Source organism: Harmonia axyridis, chromosome X (genome assembly GCF_914767665.1).
Source record: "Harmonia axyridis chromosome X, icHarAxyr1.1, whole genome shotgun sequence".
Classification (NCBI taxonomy): Eukaryota; Metazoa; Arthropoda; class Insecta; order Coleoptera; family Coccinellidae; genus Harmonia; species Harmonia axyridis.
The window spans coordinates 7,446,159-7,470,803 of record NC_059508.1 but is presented as its reverse complement, the minus strand read 5'-3'; the positions used below and the strand labels follow the sequence as shown (position 1 = coordinate 7,470,803).

At 33.9% G+C, this 24,645-nt stretch overlaps 1 protein-coding gene across 2 annotated transcripts in view; it reads right to left on the bottom strand.

Annotated features, from left to right (window-relative positions):
- The window catches only part of LOC123685869 (ras-specific guanine nucleotide-releasing factor 1-like), a 262,806-nt gene that overhangs the window by 55,279 nt on the left and 182,882 nt on the right, over positions 1-24,645 (bottom strand). For both annotated transcript variants that reach the window (XM_045625729.1, XM_045625730.1), the window contains exons 7-9: positions 23,725-23,850; positions 21,753-21,855; positions 21,113-21,236 (exon numbers count right to left, since the gene is read on the bottom strand). In XM_045625729.1, the coding sequence (XP_045481685.1) occupies positions 21,113-21,236; positions 21,753-21,855; positions 23,725-23,850 (353 nt within the window). The remainder of the gene's footprint in view (positions 1-21,112; positions 21,237-21,752; positions 21,856-23,724; positions 23,851-24,645) is intronic.

The following is a 24,645-nucleotide window of genomic DNA, read 5'->3' as shown; positions in this document are numbered from 1 at the left end:
TTGTTTTCCTCAAGTTAAGAATACATTTGGCAGAAATAATCAATTGATTTTTTGCTCAAGTGGAATGTTAACAAATATCTTCAAGGTGTAACATGAGTGACTGGCCATAGCCTAGTGGTGAATGCATGTCATCCAGGCCTTCCAGAAAATTAGCTTATTTTGTATCCTAAGACTGTTAGTTTCGGAGATACAGGGTGATTCATGCAAATTGGTCTAAATTTCTGGATCTCCATAACTTGGGAATCAGCAGTACCATTTTGTTCAAATTTTATGGGTTCATTCACTCCACGCAGCCCTTCAATACGATTAATGTAATTTCAATATTTTCAGGGCAGTACTCAGATCATTGAGTTTTTTCCTTTACACTTCGAAATCTATATTTTTTACTCGTTTTAGAAAAATATAGTTATTGGCATGGAAAATATATAATTCAGTCTAAAGAATTCAATTTTTACTTTGTATGGCACACTCTTTTCAAGGGAGTAGCAAACGAAAGTATTCATGTGTTATGTAAGTTTTTTGAAATACAGTCCTGTTTTCATTCCGTTGGTAATAATTTTTGATGTAATCTGATGATTTTTCGGATTTCATAGCTTTCTGTTTAACTCTCTTTTATTGTAAACCCTCAGCACCTACTGTTCAGGTTCAAAGTACCTAAAATACTTTCATTTTTCTTCCTTTAATTTCAGACTTAAATTTATTTTAGTTAATTTTAGTTTGTGGAATGAGAATGTTCTGTTATAAGAAATTCAAGTTTTATTTCAATTTTTCACGCGCTTGTGTTGATCAAATTTAATACCATACCTGCAGCGAACACATGTGGAAGAAGGAATGGAGAAGTTTCTGTTTTGGTTTTTTCGATGTGTAGAGAGAAAATATAAAAGTTCTACAATTACAAGTGATTTCGACATTATTAGTGATCAGGATTGTGCCTTCAAATAGCGGCATAATTGAGGCTTACAAACCATCAGTGAAGGTAAGTGGATTTGACCAGTACTCGATTTCTTTTCATACAGTCTATTGAATTCATCAATACGCCTCAGTCGGCGACACCTACTGATTGTCGTAACAGGCTGCATTTTCAAAATTTCTTTTGATACTTCTCGTTCGATATTATGTTATGAATTGAAATAAATTAGTTTAACTTTTCTCAGAAAACTAAACTCATTTTTGCTATGGAGCAAATATATTCACGGTTTTTACATTTTTCGAGATGAGTAACGTCATTTTTAAATTTAATATCTAGTTTTGAAAGAATTCGCAGTGTCATCAAGCAAACTTCTGATTGATATTTCAAGCAGCCTGTTACAACAATCAGTAGGTGCTGAGGGTTCAGGATGAAAGGGAGTTGAATAAAAATCTATAAAATCTGGAAAATCATCAGAATAGAATAGAATAGAGTTTATTTAGTAAAAATACAAAATAAGCTACAGAAGATAAATCTGTAAGTTATTCACACTGAGGTAATAACTGTGTACAGCTTTCAAATTATTATTTATTCCCTATGTCACGGCAAACAAAAAACTGAAAAACTAGCAACAAAACTGTTGGATTTATGGGTTTTAAATACAGAGTATTCACTAATACACAGATGATGATTTTAATCGTTTAATATGAAACTCTCTAGTAAGTCTCTCTCTAAGCAAGCTCAATTCAAAGGGACTGAATCTCTAAGTTTATGTCCCTGTCGTTTGCTCTCGATCATTGAAGATCGATTCTTGTTCTTTCGCTCGATAGCCCTCGATGGCCTCGTCACGCGCAGACTCGCAGCGCCACCGTGACGATATGAAGCAATACTACAAGTGTAGGATAATGTTAGTTGTCTCTCTCGTGATTTGTTCGGATGAAATAATATTCTGACATTCCCTCCCTTCATCGAACTACAACCAGCATTATCCACTCTAAGTGTAATCTGTACACAGAACTCAATTAGTTTGTACTCTTGTCTCTAAGAATAATCTGAAAAACAAAACTTCAATGAGTTAGTATTCTAAGATTATAAAATCATAAGTTTTTGAGTTAATCTTTTATGATGGTGAAGGTTTTGTCATTATGTGTGACACATTCCCTTTGGTTGGAGTCCACCTCACTGTGGTTTTCTTATACTCAACACATTGTTTGAAAGATTTCTCTCTATCTAGTAGGTCGTACTCTAAACGATCATCGAATACCTTTAGTTTGTGATCACCATCTCTCTTGGTGCAGTCTCCAGCGGATTTGTCATCACACCAGACTGTTATAGGAAACATCAGTTTTCCTATCACAAATCTAAGTAGGTACCTTGTCAAGAGATATTGATTCTTGATAGGCATTACTCATGGCTAGGTATTCGGCTCTACAAGTGGACAATGTGACATAGGTTTGATTATGGCTTCTTCAAGCTATTACATCTTCAAACAATCTAATAACATACCTTTCAGTTGATGAAGAGTCTGTATGGTCTCTAAAGGTTGCATCGGTAAATGCCTCTAAGTCTTCAGTTTGAGCAGTGAATTTAAAGCTTAAATTCACAATACCTTCCAAATACCTGAAGATTATCTTTACACCTTTCCAATCAGCTTCGATGGGCTTTATTTGTTTTCTCGCTAAATAGTTAACAACAAACGTAATGTCTACCATTTGATGGATACATTAAGCTACCAATCGCTTCTCTATAAGCAACTCTTTTCATCTCTAGTTTATCTGAGTCATCTTGTAGATTCTCTTATTGATTTCTCTTAATAATATTTTCAACCAGTCTGGTTAGCATAGGAGTATTTTGGGCATTGCAGTCATTCATATTAAATCTCTCTAATATATTTAAGGTATAATTTGATTGATCGATTTTTATATATCTATATTCTCGGTTTTTTTTTTATATTTATACCTATAAAGTTTTTAGGTTCTCCCAGATGCTTCATTTCAAATGCTGCTCGCAAATGGTCTTTTATTTCTTGCAGTTTTTGTATGTCATTACTGGCTAGCAATATATCATCTACATATATGCCATTTTACCATTTCTCCTCCAAGTATATGAACAGGGCTCATGTAAATCATTCTCTAAACCAAGTTTCTTGATCTCTTCAGTGAATCTCTCATTTCATCTCTTTGGACTTATCTTCAGTCCATAGAGAGCTTTCTGGAGTTTACATTCATGAGATCGTTTGATCTCATTGTCGATGTCTACTCCATCCAGAATCTCCATATAGTGCCATTTAAAATCAGGTTTTTACATCTAATTGACCAGCATGTAACTCATACTTATTAATTATTGCAAGTGTAGCTCTAATTATAGGAAGTACATATGGCTCTTTTCAAGGTCATAGATATTTTCGACCTTAAAGCCTCGTATGACTAATCTTACCTTGTATCGTATAAGACCATTTTCCTCTAATTTTCTCTCAAATACCATTTCGAGTCCATAATATTGGCTCGTTTTACAGATATTTGAAGAAACTCTTTATCTACCAATATCCAAACCTTATTTTGTATCATGGAATCAATTTATTCTTTTATAGCTCTCTTTCATAAGTGGCCTTCTCTAGAATTTATTGCTTCCTCGAATTTTATGGGTTCTCTATCTAATGAAGAAATAAGACAAAGCCTCATATCTTCTTCTCTATCGGTTTTCTCATATTTACCTAAAATAATAATATTAATAGCTGATCTTCATTGATAACAAGTTATCCAAGGGCAATTGACCGAGGTCGTTCAGCCCATTCTCTAAAATATTATTCTCCGAGTAATTAAGAAACCTTGCATAGCTTACGTCCTCTACGATTTTCTCTAAGTGTAGCAGGGTACTTGTCGTTCTATCGGCATTTTCCTTATTTTGACTCCTCGTATATGGTTTCGTGATGTTTACCCTATCTCCAATTTTTGGAACATTTGATTTAGTTCATTTTCTAGGCCTGCCTCGTTTTCTCGGCTCAGCCTTCTCTACCTCATGTTGTTCCTCATTGGTCTCTTCAATGTTTTCATTCAATCCCAGTCTATTATATTTTCCTGGGTCTCTAATTTTGCTCTTGTGTCATCAAGTTGTTTATTTCTATGAACATCTTTGTAGACAAGTTTCTCGTTAAATCTCACATGTTGAGATTCAAAGGACTTTCTCGAGCTTGAATGCCACGTCAAATATCCTGTAGCGGTATAACCCACTAGGACAGCTTTCAGGGCACATTCTCCAAATTTCAAGCTGGGTTATGGAATCTTAATGTATACAAACATAACAATACATAATAATACATACAAATACATCCAAATCTCTTAATTTGATCAAAGTGGCATTTTAAATTTGGTGCAAACTTTGTCAATGGTGTTTGATATCCGATAGACTTGTGTGTTTTGTTGTACTTACTATAGATGCATCAACCGCAATCTTCCACATACTCTTAAGTAGTCTTCTCATTTTTCTCCAACAAGTTTCTTGTTGATATTAAGAATTTCTCTAATGCTTCAGCCAACTCATCTTCCGTTTTTAATGAATAGGCTTTAGCAAGTCTCCAATAGTCGTCTATGAATGAATGAATGAATCTTCATTGACCTGGATGAGATGGTAGTTCAATAAATCCCATCGTGTCAGTGTGTGGCAACTGAAGTTGTTTCTCAGCTATCATTCTCGTCTGTTTAAAAGGTAGTTTCTCCATTTTCGACATGATACATACTTCTCATTCTAAAATAGAGTCGACAAATATGACATTCTTAAGTTTCTCGTTTAACTTCTGGATTCTCTTCAGATAGTCAAGTGAAGCATGTCCAAGTCTACAATGCCATAACATTGCTTCATTGGGTTTTCCTGAATTACAGGAGTTATTGTCTAATGGACTTACGATACATAATCCTCTAAGTTTTGGAGTGATTCCAAGTTATCGATATAAATTACCTCTCTACTGATACGACTGCAATCCCAATTTTTCTCTTGTTGCTCAGATTGTGTTTCATCTGTTTTGTCAGTTGAAATTTGTAGAACTTCCTCTTTAGGTGAAAATATGAGATTATACTCTTTCTCCCTCCCAATCGCAGATTCCGGTTCTCCCTCCGAACCTAATAACTCGTTATTGGAATGTGTCTGCGATTGCAAGCTCTTCTCATCTTCTTCGCTTATCGTTGCTCTGTAATAATAAACAATAAATTTGAAGTTGAGAATCCAGTTCGATTTTTCATACTGACTCTCTAAAACAATCTCATTCTTAACCTTATTGTCAACTCTTAGGAGTTAGTTGTTTGAATAAATATTGAACCCAGAGTCTGCGAGTTTACGTGAGGAAAGTAAATTCTCAGAAATCCCTTTCGCTGCAAATACATTTTGCAATTTCTTAGTATTCTCATCTCTAGAATCTAAATATAAGATTAACTCACCCTTACCATCGATTACAATGACTGCTATCTCGTTTCATTCGCTCACTATACTCATATTTTGACATCTCTCAAAGTTTCTCAAAATCAGACAATCATTTACGATATGGTATGTTGCTCCAGAATCTGCAAGGAAGTTAATGGTTGGATCAAGTTGACCTGTTTCAGTTTCTCTATGCTCTATACTTCCAACCCCTCTTGTCTTGAAGCGACCCCCTTTGTTGAATCTGTTGTTCTCTCTCATTCTCCTCTGGTCTACGTGGCTCCGTCTCTTAGTGTTGAAACATGACTTGTTCAACCTACCTCTACTCCATCCTCTAAATTGAACGGGCCTAGTCTCGTTCATGCTATCATTGGCAATTCTCATTCTTGATTGCCCATAACCGAAGCATAATCACTTACTTACTCTGTTGCTTCAAATTGCAATCAGTTGACCAGTGTCTCTCTTTGGTACAAAGGTAGCATTTAAGTTCATGCACCCGTTGAACTTTTGGAATCTCCTCTTTAATTTCAGATCTCTACTCAACCTCTAATATCTCTAATCGAGGGATGAAAGTCTTGATCTCGTCTAAATTACCTTCTTGGTTTGGGGTCTGTCTCCTGGTCAGATCTGCATTTCGTTACTCGGATATGACTGGTAATACAGCCTGATAAAGTGCAGATCTCATCTCTTGAGCAGTTAGCTCAATCACATCCTCACATGCTTCATGCTCTCATCCTATCGAGTCGACTCTTTCACAGAAATCATCGACCGATTCGTGTTTCTCCATTTTGATGGAGTACAAGCGAGCTCTTACCTGAAGTGTATGTCGCATTTGACTTGCACTTCCTGGAGAACCTCAAACCTCTACTTACTTCAACAGGGTGTCGGATATTGAGAATTTTCTTGTGATAATTCTGGTCAATTCTGTTTATGATAATGTCTCGTACTCAATTACTCTTCTAGGATTTTTTGGCCTCTGACCAAGATTGGTTACTCGTACTTTGGCTCTATGACGCCCAACAAATCATTTGTCGAAAAGTTCTGATCATAGACTGTCGATCCAGATCTCAAACTTGAATTCTGCTCTGTAACAAGGATTAATTTTGAATACCTGGGTTTTCCAATACTTTAGAATTCAACCCCAAAAATTATTCTCTTAACTCTAATTACCTCTGTAGAATGAATTAATTTTTATTTAATATAGCTGGGTTTTCTCATACTCTAAATCTATAAAATTTAATCAAAAAATATTCTCATAACTCTAAATCTCTAAAATTCAATAAAAAAAAAGTTGAAATTCAACTTACCTCAATATTTTTCTCGTTGTGTACACAACAGATTTTCAGAATAATTGTTTACCTCGTCGCACAGTTTAAAGCGTGCACAGAGCCTATAACCTATTGGATTTATGGGTTTTAAATACAGAGTATTCACTAATACACAGATAATGATTTTAATTGTTCAATATAAAACTCTCTAGTAAGTCTCTCTCTAAGCAAGCCCAATTCAGAAGGACTGAATCTCTAAGGTTATGTCCCTGTCGTTTGCTCTCGAAGAATTGAAGATCGATTCTTGTTCTCTCGCTCGATAGCCCTCGATGGCCTCGTCACGCGCAGACTCGCAGCGCCACCGTGACGATATGAAGTAATACTACAAGTGTAGGATAGGATATAATGTTAGTTGTGTCTCTCGTGATTTGTTCCGATGAAGTAATATTCTGACAAATACATAATCAATGATAAATAAATTTCAACTCTAATTGATCCCTGTCTCAGTCGGTATAGGTACGTCTCTTCATCAGTTTTTCTTCGTCTTCATCGGTGACTCTTCTTTCTCGGATCTTGCCCCCCCTGTCGTTCTAGCGGTGTGTTTTTTCTCTTCATCGTTTCTTTCCTCTTTTTTTCTCTTCTTAAGTGGAATTTATAATTTTATGTATCCCAGTTCGGTCTTGTTCTATCAGCCATACCTTTAATTCTTTATTGAATTCATTTTTATTATTAATTTTTTTATTTCTTTTGGTACGATAAGGTATGATCTTGCAGCTATATATTCACCATATCTCTGTCCTATTATTTTTTCTGCTCTGGGTCTCTCATAATTTTCGTTATCGTCTCCAGCTATCGTAGGGTATTTGTGTTCTTTTTGTGTGATGGAAATTTAATTTGTTTGATATGCATGATAATCCTTTGAGCAAAAATTTGTCTCATATCTAATATTTCAGCTAAACTGTATATACTGTCACTAGAGAATGTAATTTTTTTTCTGTACTTTGGGGATATGTTTTTGGAGAACATCTATGGTTCTCTTGTGTGTGTCAAAAACACCTCCCCATCCTATTATACCATACGAAAGCTGTGGCTGCACCAGCCACTCATAGAGCATCTGTAGATATTTTGGAGAATTTACATAATTCATAATATACTTGAATCGATATAGGATACCTCTCGGAACATACGTTGTGTGTTCATCCCATTTCAAATTTTCATCGATGACGACGCCAAGATACCTTGTTGAATGTGTTTTTGCAATATATAACTGGTCATCGATATTCGAGCCTCCTCAATCTCGAATTCTTTTCTTATTTGAGGCGAAGGTTATATATTTGGTCTCACTTATATTTATCGTGAGTTTATTCAATCTAAACCATTTTGTCAGAGTCTCGAATTCTTGGCATACTTGTTTTATTTATTTTATTTTATTTATTTATTTATTTTATTCATTTATGAATACATCCAACAGGCAAAGGCTCAATTACAGGTGTATGCAATAATACAAAAAGATATCACAATAGTACATCGCCGTTGATAAAGCAGATAAAAAATAAGGTAACATGCAGTCTTAGAATAATAAAAATAAAAAAAAACATACATATACAATGAATCATCTATGTCGGTTAGTTCCTCAACGTGTGGTTCAATGATCTCCTGAATTGAGATAATGAAAGAAAAAATATGTCAACATTCCTTAGATTGTTATAACTTCTGCACATTGTTATTAGCGGACAGAAAAAGTGATGATATGAATTAGGTAAATCAATATGAAATGTTTTGTGTGATCTAGAAGTGAAACGAGGAACATTAAATTGCAATGAGGAGAGCAAAGCCATTGAATCTACCTGATTGTGCACGATTTTGTAAAGAAATATCAAATCATTTATTTCACGGACATTTCTAAGCGAAGCGAACTCAAACTCATTCAAAAGTGATTCATATCTGTGGTTTCTATCTGGATAAGAACCATGTTTCATGAAATAAAGGAATTTTATGAATTTTTTCTGCACCCTCTCAATACAATCGATGTATTTTTCATGACAAGGATTCCATACTACCCTACAATATGTAAGTTTACTTCTAACAAGTGCCTGATAAATGGTTGAGATCGCTTTCAAAGAAGAAAATTCCTTACAATTGGGTATTACAAAACCCAGAGTTTTAATGCCACTAGAAGTTATTTTAATATGCGAAGAGAAAGTTAGTTTCTGATCAAAAAGAATACCCAAATCTCTCGCCTCAGTTACTCTCGTCACATTTAAGTTACTGATTTTGTAGTGGAAAGTAATTGGTGTCAGTTTCCTCGTAAACGTCATTGTCTTACACTTCTCTATATTCAGAGGCAATTCGTTCTCAACACACCATCTAGATAGCCTATTGAGGTCGTCTTGCAGTAGAAAGCAATCAAGTACACAACTTACTTCTTTAAATGACTTCAAATCATCAGCAAAAAGCAACTTATGCGAACAAATGATATCCAGAATGTCATTGATGAACAAAATAAACAAGAGTGGTCCCAAATTGGATCCCTGCGGAACGCGGTGAATGAAAATGACCTCAATCCTTCATATTCCCTATTGGTCAAGAAGGACTCAAGGAGTGATACAAGAACATTCGATGAGCCAAATTTGAATAACTTCCTAAGTAATCGCTTATGTGACACACGATCAAAAGCCTTGCTGAAGTGTAGACTACATCAATCTGATTCCTTGAGTCCAGGGATTTCGATACATGTTGTGTAAATACAGAGAGATTTGATACTGTACTGCGAGATCGGAGAAAACCATGCTGAAATTCGGAAATTGATGTTCGTACGTGCTCGAAAATTATATCAGACAAAATAATCTCTATTAATTTGGAAAAAACTGATATCAGGGCAAAAGGTCTATAATTAACGATATCTGATTTCTTACCGGACTTCAGAATGGGACATTGTATACCCGAAACTTTCCAGATGTTCGGGAAAGTGCCGGAGGTGATCATAAGATTATACAGCATACGCAATGGCTGAACGAATAGTTGAATATGAGATTTAACAATGTTAACCGGGACATCGTCCGGACCAATAGTGAAATTATTTTCAGTTTTTTTGCTGCCGTTATAATCATATCCTCAGAAATTAAACCTATATTCAATACCGGACCTAAGTTGATTCTGCGTATCATTGTCACAGACATAAACACTCTTGAAGTTCACTCCGAATGCATTTAGTATGTCCTTAGGTGTTTTCAATATTTTATCATTGAAGCACATGTGCCAGGTAGTCGTGATATATTTCGTTTAGAATTAATATATTTCCAAAAATTACTAGGACTACTCTCCAAATCAGCTTGAGACCTCAGGATAAAATCTCTATATGCCGATTCTATGTCAAGTTTAACAGATTTTCTGAAATATCTAAAGCGCTCACGATAAAAAATCAGCCTGTGTTTTCTATACATTTTCAGATAATGGTTTTTCACTTTTATTTTGTGAATCAAGTCCTTTGTAAACCATAATGGATATTTACGGGAGGAACATTTTTTCTTTGGAACACACTTTGCGATAACATCTTGAACGTTATTGTTGAAAACATCGCTAGCATTATGTACACTCCCAATATCACCCAAGAGCTGACCCCCAGTCTGTTCCACCGAGAAGTCGACAAAACTTTTCTACATCTAATTTTTTGAAGTCATACCGTTTGGCAGTAGAGGTGAAATTACTTGGTATGGCAGGACAGGATGAAACTCGCACAATAAGTCCAGGATGATGCGGGTCAACCGGCACTAATGGATCATCATTACAAAGCACCTCACACGCGGCATCCTCCCGATAAACAACCAAATCTAAAAGTCTGTTATTGTGGTTTCGCACAACGTTACACTGTCTCAAATTACAAAAGTTCAGGAAGTTATCAAAACGAGCCGTATATCCCGTATGTGCAGCCCCCCATAGACACTTAGAATCTCCGATATATTGAAGTCTCCAACAATAACCATATTGCCACCATCATATTTGTCCTCAATCAATTCAAACAGTTCATCATACCCGTTTACAGAAATTCCAGGGGGAATGTAAACCACCATAACGATTATCGAAATATGATTGGAACCCAAAAGTTTTCCAGCCAAAATATCAACTTTATATCACCATTAGACACACTATCAGTCAACCAGCTCTCAGTTATGGCGATCACACTATGGCAATTAGATGTTAAATTTTTCATGAATGTATGCGTTTTAGTATTTAATCCTCTACAGTTTTGATAACAAATCTCTAGACCGTGGGTATTTACACCTGTATTTTGTCGCATGCTGGATGTACTTATAGGTTTTTTTCTTAGTTATCGAAGGGTGCCCATTTCGAAACCTTATCATAATGTCATCTTCCCCATTTTGCTGACGTTCGACCAATTGTTAACGTAACAATGATATATAATTGCTCTGTTTAATTGTTTGATCTGGTCTAATGTATATATTTTTGAATCTTTCAATTCTCTGTAGCTCTTTATTATTTTTGATTAAAGTTAGTTTATCTGCATTGTTGGAAAGGGAAACTTTAATAGGTCGTGATTTTCCTCTAAGTCTTTCACCTAATCGATGCATTCGCTGGTTGGTGATTGTAAGATCAGGAACAATAGCAGAGACTATATCACACACAATTGAAGTTGGTTCGTCGACTTCCTCTGGTACCCCGAAAATAATAACATTATTTTCCCTGCGTTTAATTTCTTCGAATTCCTCAACAATATGAGCTGCATCTGGGAGACCGAATCAACCAATGTTTTTACGAATTCCTGGTTTTCACAGATTTCCCTTATCATGGCATCGGCGGCGTTTCTCACATCATCGAACTGTTCACGTGTTAGCGGCATTCTTACAGATATTAAATTGAAATTCAAAATTTTATCTCGATGAATCTATCCCACAAACACTCAAATGTTCAAGGAACAATTTTTAATAAATCTGATAGATTTCCGTACTATTAAAGGTGAATTATAACAAGAGATCAATATAACACGTCCACACTCAACGACGACTATATATTATATTATTATTTTGTCAGATTCTTTCATGTAACATCATGAAAAAGTACCATGGTATCGTCCGCGAAACCGATAATTTCAACTTTGTTGAAATTATCTGAAGAGACTGTTTATATACAATATAAACAGGAGAGGCCCAAGAACTGTACCCTGTGGCACCACGAAATTTAGTTGATTACTTTTACTATATTTTCCATTGAGGTGTACAATTTGTATTCTATCTGATAAAAAGCTTCTCAGCAGATTTAATACTTTTTATACCTTTTTTTTTCAAGCTTTTCTAGTAGACGATCATGACAGACAGTAACAAAAGCTTTTGCAAGGTCGACAACTACCGCCAAAGTTGGAATTTTACTGTCAATATTTTTATATATGATGTCTGTGACTTTTTTATGGCATTTTCCGTCGACATGCCTCTCCGAAAACCAAACTGATTATCGGATATAATTTTATGTTTATTTATAAATGTTTCCATACGAACTTTAATAAACTTTTCGAGGATCTTTCCCAGATTCGAAACTGAAGTTATCGATCTATAGTTCTGCATGCGACTCCGGTCTCCTCCTTTATAGAGTGGTTTCACTATTCCTACTTTCAATATTTCTGGAAAACAGGCTTTTTAGAAGCAGTTATTCATAATATAAGTAAGAGGATTAGATATCTCCTGCCGTATTTCATTCAGAGTTTCTGCGCGTATTCCGTCATGTCCAGAAGATTTTTTCGATTTCAAACTATTTATAATTTTTTTTATTTCTTCAGAATCAGTTGGAGAAAGAAAAAAAGACTTACCTTAATATTCACTCTCCTCTGTGAAGTCAGCAGAAGCAATTATTCCATTTGCATAGCTTTCCCCTAGTCGTTTATAATGTCATTGAAAAGATCGCACATTTCTTGTCCGCTCTCTATGATTTCGTCATCGTCATTTTTTATGTGTTTTATATTTGTATCCAGTGTTCCGTAATTTGTAATTTTTTTCACACAGTCGCATAAAGCCTTGGAGTCTTTTTCATTAGTTATTATGCACTTTTCGAAAAAATGTGTTTTGGCTTCTTTTATGAGCCTGTGTAATTTATTTTTCATTCTAGAATACTCACCCTTCAATTGTAAATTGTTGGGTTCTCTTTTAACCCTTTTAAACAATTTTTGTTTTTCATCTATCACTTTCATGATACTTGGAGTAACATAATCCCTTCTGATCTGATTTTTCCTCTTTGCGGGGATCACGATTGTGATGATGTTCATAAAATGATGGAAAACTTTATCAATATCTTGAAAGAATATATAGATGAATATCTATATATTTTTTCAAAATACTGATAAAGTTGTCCTTCATTTTATGGACATCATCACAATCGTTAACCGTACTTCATCCCTCAATAATCAAAAAATTTCTTAGTTTGTCGGAATTAATATATTTTTTAATATGTTCTTTTTCAATGTGATGGTTTTTTAGTTTTCTATTTGCATATAATAATACAGGATAATGGTCGGTAATAAGATTGCGAAATATGATGCCACTAACATTTAAATCTTCTGGATGAATAATACCTTTCACAAAATAATTATCTGAGCAGGTTCGGCTATCTGGCCGTGTGACATCGTTAATTAGTGATATGAATCCATATGTACACAATATAGTTTCATATTCTTCACAAGAAATTCATGAGATAGTAAATTTATATTAATATCGCCACTAATAATATGATCGGAGCAATGTTTTGTTTTTCTAGATAAACTGTTAATTCCTTATTAAATTCCATGGTAGGATAATGTGGCGACTTATATATCGCAATGAGTTTTAAGTTTTCCTCTTGACTCTGAATATTCAATTCCAATGCTGTTATCTTTTCGAATTTGATATTTTTGCGATCAAAAACAAAATCTTCTTTGACGCATACAATTATTCCATCGTTTTTGTTATATTTACTCTCACTGTAAACATGGGCGTACCCCCTCATCTTGAATAGTTTCGGATCCTCTACCTTGTATGTCTCAGTAAGTAAAATAATGTCAAAACTTGTAGGAAACATTTCAAGTAACAATCTGAATTCATCGTAGTTTCTTTGTATGCTCCATATATTCATCGTTATAATTTTCAAATCACCAATTACATTAAATATTGCCACAAAAGGAATAAAAACAGTGTAATGTAGGTCAAATTCCAATATCAATTTCAGTAGCGATATTTCCGCAAGGTAGCTACTATTGGAATTCATTGTTGAATTACCAATAATTTGTTACTATGTCGTCAATGATAATTTGTAAACTATATTCTCATATATAAATATGCATATAAGCCGATATAGGGAGTTCCATAAGAAATGTGCTAGAGAGTTCTAGATTCGACATTATTGTTTCTTCACACGATCTCGTGTAATGTAAAAGTTGGTGATACTATGAATAAACCTCATCTGGTACTACCTTGAGTGTGTGTCTTATTTCACCCTGCATGAACGATAAGACTGGTACCTGGTAAGAACATCACATGGCGATCCTGCCAGTCCCATGCAGATTTGGTTGATAGAAAAAGGCATACTACACCCAAGACGACATCACAGCTAAAACATGGGTTCTTCTAAATCTAAAGAAGAAGAGGTCATCATCACCCAAGCAGGCAACAGCGGAGGCACTACCAACGAGCTGAAAGAGTGGACGACCTCAGAATTTTTGGGAATTGCAGCTTTCGTAATGGTATGTGTAGGAATTGCGTACTTCTGTTACAGGCAAGCCATGAAGTCCATAAATAAGAAAATACACAGGGAAATACGAAGAAGCCAAGAGTTGGTATGACTGAAAAACAATCATAAATTTTTATTGTTTTTTATTTTTGTGATTTTGTGGAATCTTATTTCTTATTTTTACATTTGATGAATTTGATTGATATATGGATAAAATTGAGGAATTAAATAATATAGTTAGGAAATTTTTTGGTAACATTAATAAAGAACCGAAAGAGCGTAGGGAGCGTTTAGATAGGAATGAAAAATTGTTGTGTGAATTGAATAAGTTAGATAATCAATTTGCAAGAATAATAAAAAATTCAGATAGTACTAACCCAGATTTTCTCGAGCTTTTTGAAAAGCATTCTGAACAAATAAGAGCTTCACTCAAAAATGCAAAGGATATATTGAACCAAAGAATTGTAATTATAAATAGTTCAAAAAATTCTGTGAAAATGGGAGAAAACTTTGATTTGAGGACTGCTGCTTCTTTATTGCCGTCTATTAACAGCACTGAGGAATCAGTAAAACAATTGATCGATTCTATAGAATTATACAACGATATGTTAGAAGAAACAGAAAAAATGAAATTAATCAATTATATTCTTAAAATCAAATTGACTCAAAACGCGAAATTAAGATTAAAACGGGATTATCGGAGAGTTGATGAATTGATGTCAGATATGAAAAATTTTCTTTTAACTGAAAAATCACCTGCAGCGCTTTCTACCCAGTTACACAATGTTAGACAAGAAGGTAAATCGATCGAGGAGTTCGCTAAATTAGTAGAACAACTCTCTTTAGACCTAACTATTTCGCAAGCTGATAATGATAGCGCAGCTTTAGATGTTTTAAGGCAAGTAAATGAAAAAATAGCAATAAACACTTTTGCCAATGGTTTGAAAAATTCCGAGATAAGAACTATTATAAAAGCGAGAAACTACTCAAATTTAAAGGATGCTGTAGCTTCAGCCAAAGAGGAAGAGTTAGTGAAAAATTCTTATCAAACGTCTAATCCTAAATTATTTCATTTCAGGCAGAGAAATTCCACACACAATCAAAATAAATATTGGTCAGGTAGACGCTATTCAGAAAATAACAATCGTAGGCAAAAATTCAACCCGAATCATACTACGAAAGAAGGTCGCGGTCGTCGTTCTAATTACAATAACAATAGGAATGATAGGAATTCGAAATCCCATCAAGTTTATATGACCAAATCGGACGATGAAGAAATGCAAAACGCCGATAAAAAGTTTTTTCGTTCCTAACCAAAACTATAATATGAATGCTTTGAACTTTGTTGAGGTCAAGTATGGCAAAAATGAATTGAATTTTTTAATTGATACTGGTGCTAGCATCAGCTTCATATTTTCAGAATATTTGCAGACGGGAGAATACATAGATACTTCAGGAAAAATAAATATCAAAGGTATTGCCGGATCCACATCTTCCATGGGTTCCGCAACTATTTCATTGATTATAAGTAATAAAAATTTTCCCCACCATTTTTCTGTGCTTAAATCATTTGATCTTAGTATTCATGGTATACTAGGCTCAGATTTTTTGAACAAATATAAAGCTATCATTGATTATGAAAAATTTTTAATAACATTGCATAATGATAACGATGAAATTAGTGTCCCCTTGAAATCAAAGGTGGAATATTGTACTATTATACCTCCCAGATGCGAAATAATTCATTATTGTTATACCGATGAAACAGAGGATTGTGTTATTTTGAACGAACAGATTAGCGATGGAGTGATTATTGCAAGTACGATTGCAAAACCTGAAGCAAATAAAATTCCAGTCAGAATATTAAACGTGAATGAAAGAGAGATAAAAATCAAGAATTTTCAACCAAAACTTGAAATTCTTTCAAATTTCGAAGTACTAAATTATGGTCGAAATTATATATCGGTAGAAAGAGTAGATGAAGTGTTGGATTCAGTTAATATGAAATCATTGAATGAAGAAGAGAAAACATCTATCCAGAAAATCTGTGCTAAATATGCGGATGTTTTTCATCTTGAAGGAGACCCTCTAACAGTTACTAATTTATATCGACAAAAAATTTTACTCAAGCCTGAAGCGCAACCCGTATATGTAAAACCATACAGGATACCACACTCACAGAAAAGCGAGATTCATAAACAAGTCGACAAAATGTTGCAAGATGGAATCATAGAAGAAGCAAAATCAGAATGGTCATCACCATTATTGATTGTACCAAAGAAACCGGATAAAAATGGAGTTAAAAAATTCAGAGTAGTTTTAGATTATAGGTTATTGAATAAGCAAATCAAGGATGATAAATTTCCTTTACCGAACATAACTGAAATCTTGGATTCTTTGTCAGGAGCAATGTATTTTTCCCATCTTGATTTAACCCAAGGATATTACCAATTAGAATTACATCCCGACAGTAGACCATATACGGCTTTCACTACAGAAAGAGGTCAATATCAAATGAAAAGATTAGGAATGGGTTTGAAAACGAGTCCTAGTGCATTTTCAAGACTCATGACAATAGCTATGTCAGGCTTAAATTATGATTCATGTTTTATATATTTAGATGATTTAATAGTTTTTGGACATTCTTTGCAAAATCATAATCAAAATCTTTTGAAAGTTTTACATCGTTTGAGAAAAGTCAATTAAAAAAAAAAAATGTGAATTTTTAAAAAAAGAAATATTATATCTAGGGCATATCATTTCAGATAAAGGTATATCTCCAGATCCTGAAAAGATTTCCGCTATTTCAAAAAATCCTGTACCAAAAAATTCTGACGAAGCGAAACGGTTTGTGGCATTGACAAATTATTACAGAAAATTTATCAGAAATTTCGCCGCAATTGCACAACCTTTGAATGACTTATCCCGCAAGGAAAAGTTTTTCAATGGAACGAAGATTGTGAAAAGGCATTTCAAACTTTAAGAACGGTTTTGCAAAAAGCACCTATCCTACAATATCCAGACTTTTCAGAAAGTAATGAGTTTATCCTTAGGACAGATGCAAGTGGATTTGCTTTAGGCTCAGTCTTATCAAATTCTAATGACCATCCAATTGCTTATGCTTCAAGAAATTTAAATTCAGCAGAAAAGAATTATTGAACAATTGAGAAAGAGCTTTTGGCAATTATTTGGTCAGTAAAACATTTTAGGCCATATTTATTTGGAAGGAAGTTTAAAATCTTAACGGATCACCGTCCACTAATTTACTTATTCAATATGACAAACCCATCTAGCATATTAACGAAATTCAGATTAATATTAGAAGAATATGACTTTTCAGTACATTACATCAAAGGTTCGGAAAATGTTACCGCCGATGCATTGTCGAGAATAAAATTAGAATCAGAAGACCTGAAAGAAATACAAAGTCGTTCAATCGAAAAATTAAATGTCATAACAAGATCTCATTCAAAAAAAAGAAAAACCTAGCGAACAATCCCAGACGAATATTTCACTCGAAAGGACTGATCACCCTGTTGTAGTCGAAGTATTGAAACGTCCAGTAGAAAGTGTAGAGTTGAGGCCACTTTCTAATAAAGAATTTTCCAAATTGAAAATAAATCAACACAAAATTCAGTATAACAATTTAGTATACGATGTGAATTCACATATTATTTATTTAAACCAGAATATCCGATCAACGCATGACTTAGGTATATCGTTGAGGAATCTGGAAGAATTGTGCACAAGAAATAATATAAAAGAATTATGTTTACTGAAGAGCTCGCATAATATTCGATTTTTAAATTTGTTGATGAAAAACAAAAATCAAATTTTAGGGAAATCTTTAACGATAAACATTGTTAGAAATGTGAAACGGATTGAAAGTAGAGAAATGAGACAAATAATTTTGAATGACTATCATATGTTACCTACAGGAGGACATGCAGGTATAAACCGCATGTACAATAACATAAAAAGGGAATACTTTTGGAATGGCTTGAAAGAAGACGTTCAAAATTTTGTGAAGAAGTGTGATGATTGCCAAAGGTATAAATATTCCTTACCGCGGAAGGAACCAATGACAGTTACTTCAACAGCATCTTCTGCATTTCAAAAAATATTTTTAGATTTGGTAGGGCCGTTACCCATCGATATTAACGAAAATAAATATATCCTTACAATTCAGTGTGATCTTACTAAGTTCATTGAGGGATATCCATTGCTGAATAAAGAGGCTGAAACAGTTGCAAAAGCTTTCATAGAAAATTTTGTACTTAGATATGGTATACCCTCTGAAATTGTTACGGATCAAGGTACGGAATTTTTAGCTAAAGTTTTCAGGGAATCGTGCGAGTTGCTTCATATTAGTCATCTGAATTCAACAGCTCATCACCACGAAACTCTAGGTATGATTAAAAACTCACATAAACACTTAGGAGCTTATCTCCGTATGCGTGCAAATGAAGAAAGTAATAATTGGAGTAATTGGGTACACTTTTGGTGTTTTTCATATAACAATACCGTGAATTCATCCACTCTCTATACTCCTTATGAACTTGTTTTTGGAAAACCTAGTAGAATTCCACAAAATATCGAAAACCAAATCGATCCCATATACAATTTCGATAATTATCCTATTGAATTGAAATACAGATTGCAAAAAGCTTGGAAAGATGCAAGAGAAAATTTGGTGAAGGTAAAAATCAAAAGGAAACAGACTTTTGATAGAAATTGTAAGAAAGTTGATTACAAAATAGGCGATAAGGTACTTTTAGAAAATAAGAATATTGAAAATAAATTGGACGCTTTGTTCGGCGGTACATATGAAATAATTGACGTCAAGAATTCTAATGTAGTGTTGAAAAAAGACAATAAAGTGAAAGAAGTGCATAAGAACATGATTAAACCGTATTTTTTTTAATAGACATGTCATAGATAATAACAGTATTAGTATCTAATAGTATATGTAAAAAGGAAATTAAGGCAATTTAGTAATATAGCTTTAAGATAATGTATATAGTTAGGTGTAAGTCTTAGATAGGTAGAAATTTTTTTTTATTAACAAAGAAAAAAATTTTTTTTTTCAAGCGGGGGAGGTGTAATGTAGGTCAAATTCCAATATCAATTTCAGTAGCGATATTTCCGCAAGGTAGCTACTATTGGAATTCATTGTTGAATTACCAATAATTTGTTACTATGTCGACAATGATAATTTGTAAACTATATTCTCATATATAAATATGCATATAAGCCGATAGAGGGAGTTCCATAAGAAATGTGCTAGAGAGTTCTAGATTCGACATTATTGTTTCTTCACACGATCTCGTGTAATGTAAAAGTTGGTGATACTATGAATAAACCTCATCTGGTACTCCCTTGAGTGTGTGTCTTATTTTACCCTGCATGAACGATAAGACTGGTACCTGGTAAGAACATCACAACAGGACGGTATTTCAAAATAGTTACACAACACATAAATTCTTTCGTTTGCTACTCCATTCAAAGTGAAAATTGAATTAATTAGACGGAATTATGTATTTTTTCACGCCAATAACGATAATTCTCTGAAACGTGTGAAAAACATAGATTCAGAAGTATAAAGGAAAAAATCCAATAATCTGAGTACTGCCCTGGAAATAATAAAATTACATTTATCGTTGTGAAGGCCTGTGTGAAGTAAATAAACCCACAAAGTTTGAACGAAATCGGACTGTTGATTCCCAAGTTATGGAGAACATAAATTCAGGCCAATATGCATGAATCACCCTGTATCTCCCAAACTACCAGTCTTAGGATACAGAACAAGCTACTTTTCTGAAAGGCCTGGATGACCTGCATTCACCATTTGGCTATGGCCAGTCACTCATGTAACACCCTGTATAGGTTACTCGTATTATCAATGGATGAAATTTCGGTATCCGTGGAAGGTCTTGTTGGGAATTTATATCAAGAAACTTTTATTCACTTGATATAAGTACCAGAAAACTTAATTCAATGTATAACACTCAATAGAGAAGAACAGGGTGTCCCACATTCGATGCTCCCCGAGAGCATCTCGAGAAGTATAAAATTTAAAGAAAAAATCCTCAAGGACCCCTATATCTTCTTTGGAAATGATACCTGTAATCAGTTCATAAATATTTTGCTTCGTTCTCGAGTTACAAACATTTCGCTATGTCTTGGTTTCTGTTCGAGATATTCGAAAAATACTTGAACATTTTTACGGTTTTAATCAGACTCGTTACAGAATATTGAAATAAACTACTCGAGAACGAAGCACGATAAAAACGATCTGATATCTTATAAATTCGAAAAAAGAGATCGCCGGTGTCCTCGAAGATTTTTCCTCTGTCTTATGGTTCTCGAGATGCTTTCAGTGAGTATCGAATTTGGGACACCCTGAAAAGATGGAAGAGTTTATTCTGTTATGAATACCTTCAGAAAGTTTTTCATATAGAAATTTTCAATGCACATTCTGAAACCGAAGCTACGGACTTTTGTTTCAAATCATTCACCCAATGGAAAAGTGAAGAGATCTCAAGGATACTCGAACAAACATAAATATTTTTCATCATGAGAGATCCTAGTTCATAATGAGATTAAAACAAGAGATAATTGAAATTTGAAATTTATTGTCCCAACAATTCTATCAGGCTATATACGAAATACCGTGTTCAACCAACTAACAACATTCCACAGAATCTGAAGAAATTCCATTAATGACAATTTAGTTTTATGAGTTGAGAAGAATCCTAGATAATTCTGTTATCTCTCGAAAAGATTGAATACAATACTGCAAATTGAATTGAAGTCATACCTTGTTGCTATAATTAGATGATTAGAGAAGAGGAAACATTGCCTCAAGTATTCTCTTTCGCTTTTGAAATTCAGCTTACTTCTAGACGTTTTCGATTTTTCACCGGGTAATTGTATCAACGAACCTTAAAAAGGAATAACTATATAATTACAGGCTTTCTCAACACTTGAGTCAAGAACTTCCGATGGATTCTTGGGGTTGCACTGCAAAACAAATCATTAAACGGTGAAAATTGAAAAAAAAATTGGATAGCACTGACATAGGTCAATAGTTTTTGCACGCTTGTTCGGAATCTTATCAAGTAGAATAATTGGCACTCAAAATCTGGCATGAAGACTTATGCTTCAATATACTAAATTCAGTATTCTTAACACAAATCTCAATTCAAAGTTTTTCAAGTTGCGATATGCCATTATATGTTATTATCCTCTTTGTTTGTGGAAAAAAAAAATCATTCAACAAAAAATTGCTCTGTAGTTTTAATGATCTGTAGTTTTCGAACCTTTCTGAAATCTTGTTTGCCAAATCAATTCGATACTTTGAAGTTATTCCATAGATATAGATCGTTACAACCCCCAGAATATATCGAAAATGATATTTCCTATCAACGAAGATGGAAGAATTAATAAATCATATTTACCTTGTCTCACAAGCACCTGATTTACATCTAATAAAATATCGCAGCCTTCTACAATCATTCTTTCAACTGCCAGATTCTTCCTCAAATTTTCCGTTTCTGAAACCTAAACAAAAATCTTTTGAAAGATTGATCAATGACGATCATCAATTATTGCTTTCCTTCAAACATGATTCCCGATTGAATTTTGTATTATTCTGTATTTCTCACGTCAAAGCTTGAAATTGCGTTTGTTCGAAAAGATTAGTAATAAACGTCACTCGAAGAAATTAGTTAAGAAAAAAACGAAGGTTGAAATTCAAGTTGCAGATGAAAGGTAAATATTTAGCTCCACTTCTTGGGTCAGCATAATTTTAAATGAATACAGGGTGATTCATCGGGATGGCCTATTAGACGTTTATGGAAAGCTAATAATGATTTTGAGCTGAGAATTTTCTCATTGGGGTTTGAGACAAGCATCTTTACGCCTAAAATATTTTCAGATCTCTACAACTTCTGGTTATAACGGAAACAGACTACTACTACTTCCTCAATTCAAATGGCACACTCAGTATTATGTAAATGGCTTTTTTGATGCCATTATCATTTCAGTCGATTCTACGTACAAAAATAGTGAGGTTACTTGATCAAACTCAATTCCTAAAATGAATGCTCCAGTTATCGAGGAAGAACTTCAAATGAGGAAAAACCGCTATTTATAACTGTGTGGAGTAATCTGTTATTTCCGGGAAACACAGAGAGAAACTAAAATTCCATGTTTCCATAACTAAATTTTACATTTCAAGAATTGTAATGAATTATTATTCGTAGTTGTAAATTGTATTGGTTCATGGATTCCTCAACAATCCCAATGAAAAATTAATTATAATTCATGAATTACAACATTTAGTTATTCAAACATCGAATTTCAGTTTCTTTCTGTGTTTTCCGCAAATCACAGACTACTCCACGCAGTGAGGAATTGAGGTTTTTCCTCATCTAAGGTTCTTCCTGGATAACTCCTGAAGTATTCATTTTAGGTATAGGGTTTGCTGGAGTAACCCCCTCTAATTTTGTACGTGAAATGGACTGAAATAATAAAAAAATATAGGTTCTGATTTGAAAATGTTGAGTTTTGATGAATTTGAGTCATCCAAGTTCATGATCTTTTTATGAACACTATGTACATTCTTGGACCGAACCGCAAACAGTCCTATAAAAAAGCATTTTGAAAAAGCTTTTTCTACCGAATCATTGAAAAAAATGTGAGTCCACATCGCCACCATTTTTTTATAAGAACCCCATTAACTCATGGACCGTTGAGTTTGTACCCAAGGTATGGCATATTATCGAAATTGTCGTCAAAATCTAATCTAATGATGCAATACACAGGCAATATTCTGTTTTGGATGAGCCTCTGTTCTTGATTGTTTATTTGAATTGGACATTCCTTTCTATAATGTAATTAAATGTATTATTATTATGTTCAAATAAATATTATTATTATTATTATTAATAATATACTGGGTGTGCCATCTGGAATTTGGAAGTAGTAGTCTAGTTGTAGAGATCGGAAAATATTTCAGGAGGAAAGATCCCCGTCTCAAACCCCAATAGGCAAATTCGCATCTCAAAATTACAATAAGTTTTCCATAAACATCTAATAGGCCATCCCGATGACTCACCCTGTATAACCCCAAATTTTTACTGTCGTTCTAAAAAAGCAAATTTATAAAAGAGTCGGCTTGTATACCAATATAGGTACACAATACATATTTGTTGAAAATTAATGGATATCATTAAGAAATTGTTCAAAAAAAAAGAAAATTATTCAATTTCCTCTTTCGTGAATTGAAAAAAAATTTTTTTTTGTTTTTTATAATGCTTGTCAACCTGACCCCAGCCACAAAAAGTAAAAACGACTTTTTCCTTGACATAGAGTATCATCAGAAAAATCAAAACGAGCAAATTACTGACTCCTCAACATATGGCTTACCTCGTCGTGAATCTGGCGGGAGAAGTCCTCCAATTGCTGTCTGGCATTCTGCAGACTCTTTCTCTCCACGTGATCGTGTGGCGTGTGCGCCAGCAATTCGTGAAGGGTAATGATATATCGTGGAACCTGAAAATAACAAGGAGACGAGAATATGAGCTGATATTTGTATTCAGCTGATCCCTCGAATTCGGATAGTAATAATAATATAATAATAATAAATTCCTTTATTTCATATCATCCCCACAGTAAATTACAGAGAGAGAAGCGAAATGATGTCAACAATAATATATATACAATCTATACAAACTCTGATAAGTTGTTACAATCTAGAAAATCGCTAAGTTAATATGGTTCCAGTTTAACAGTGTCTTTATGGCATTCTTTAATTTTATTAAGCTAGATAATCTGCATGTAGATGGTAATTTATTATATAGTTTTATGCACATATAGTATGTTCTTTTTTCTGTACTTGTAAGCCTATGAGAAGCGTAAATGAAATTCGTCGTCCTTGTATTATAGCCATGGCCAAAGTTAGAGCTGAATTCAACTTGGTGCCAGAAAAAGAACATCAGACACTCAAATATATACAACCCATATATATTCATAATCTGCATATTCCTGAAAACACCCCTGCAGGTGACTCCAAATTTCATATGCCTGATTGTTCTTATGGTTCTTTTTTGTATAATAAAAAGGAGTTGAATGCTGGAGCTGCAGCCCCAAAACACAATTCTATATCTCAGTACCGATTCAAAGTTGGCGTGGTACAGTGTTTATAATGTCTTCTCGTCCATATGTCTGGATACCACTCTGATTCCATATCCAATGCTACTCAGTCTCAGCCCAGTTTTTTCCACATGACTGTTCCAATCTAAAAATTCATCAATGTGTATTCCAAGAAACCTCATATCATGAACAGGT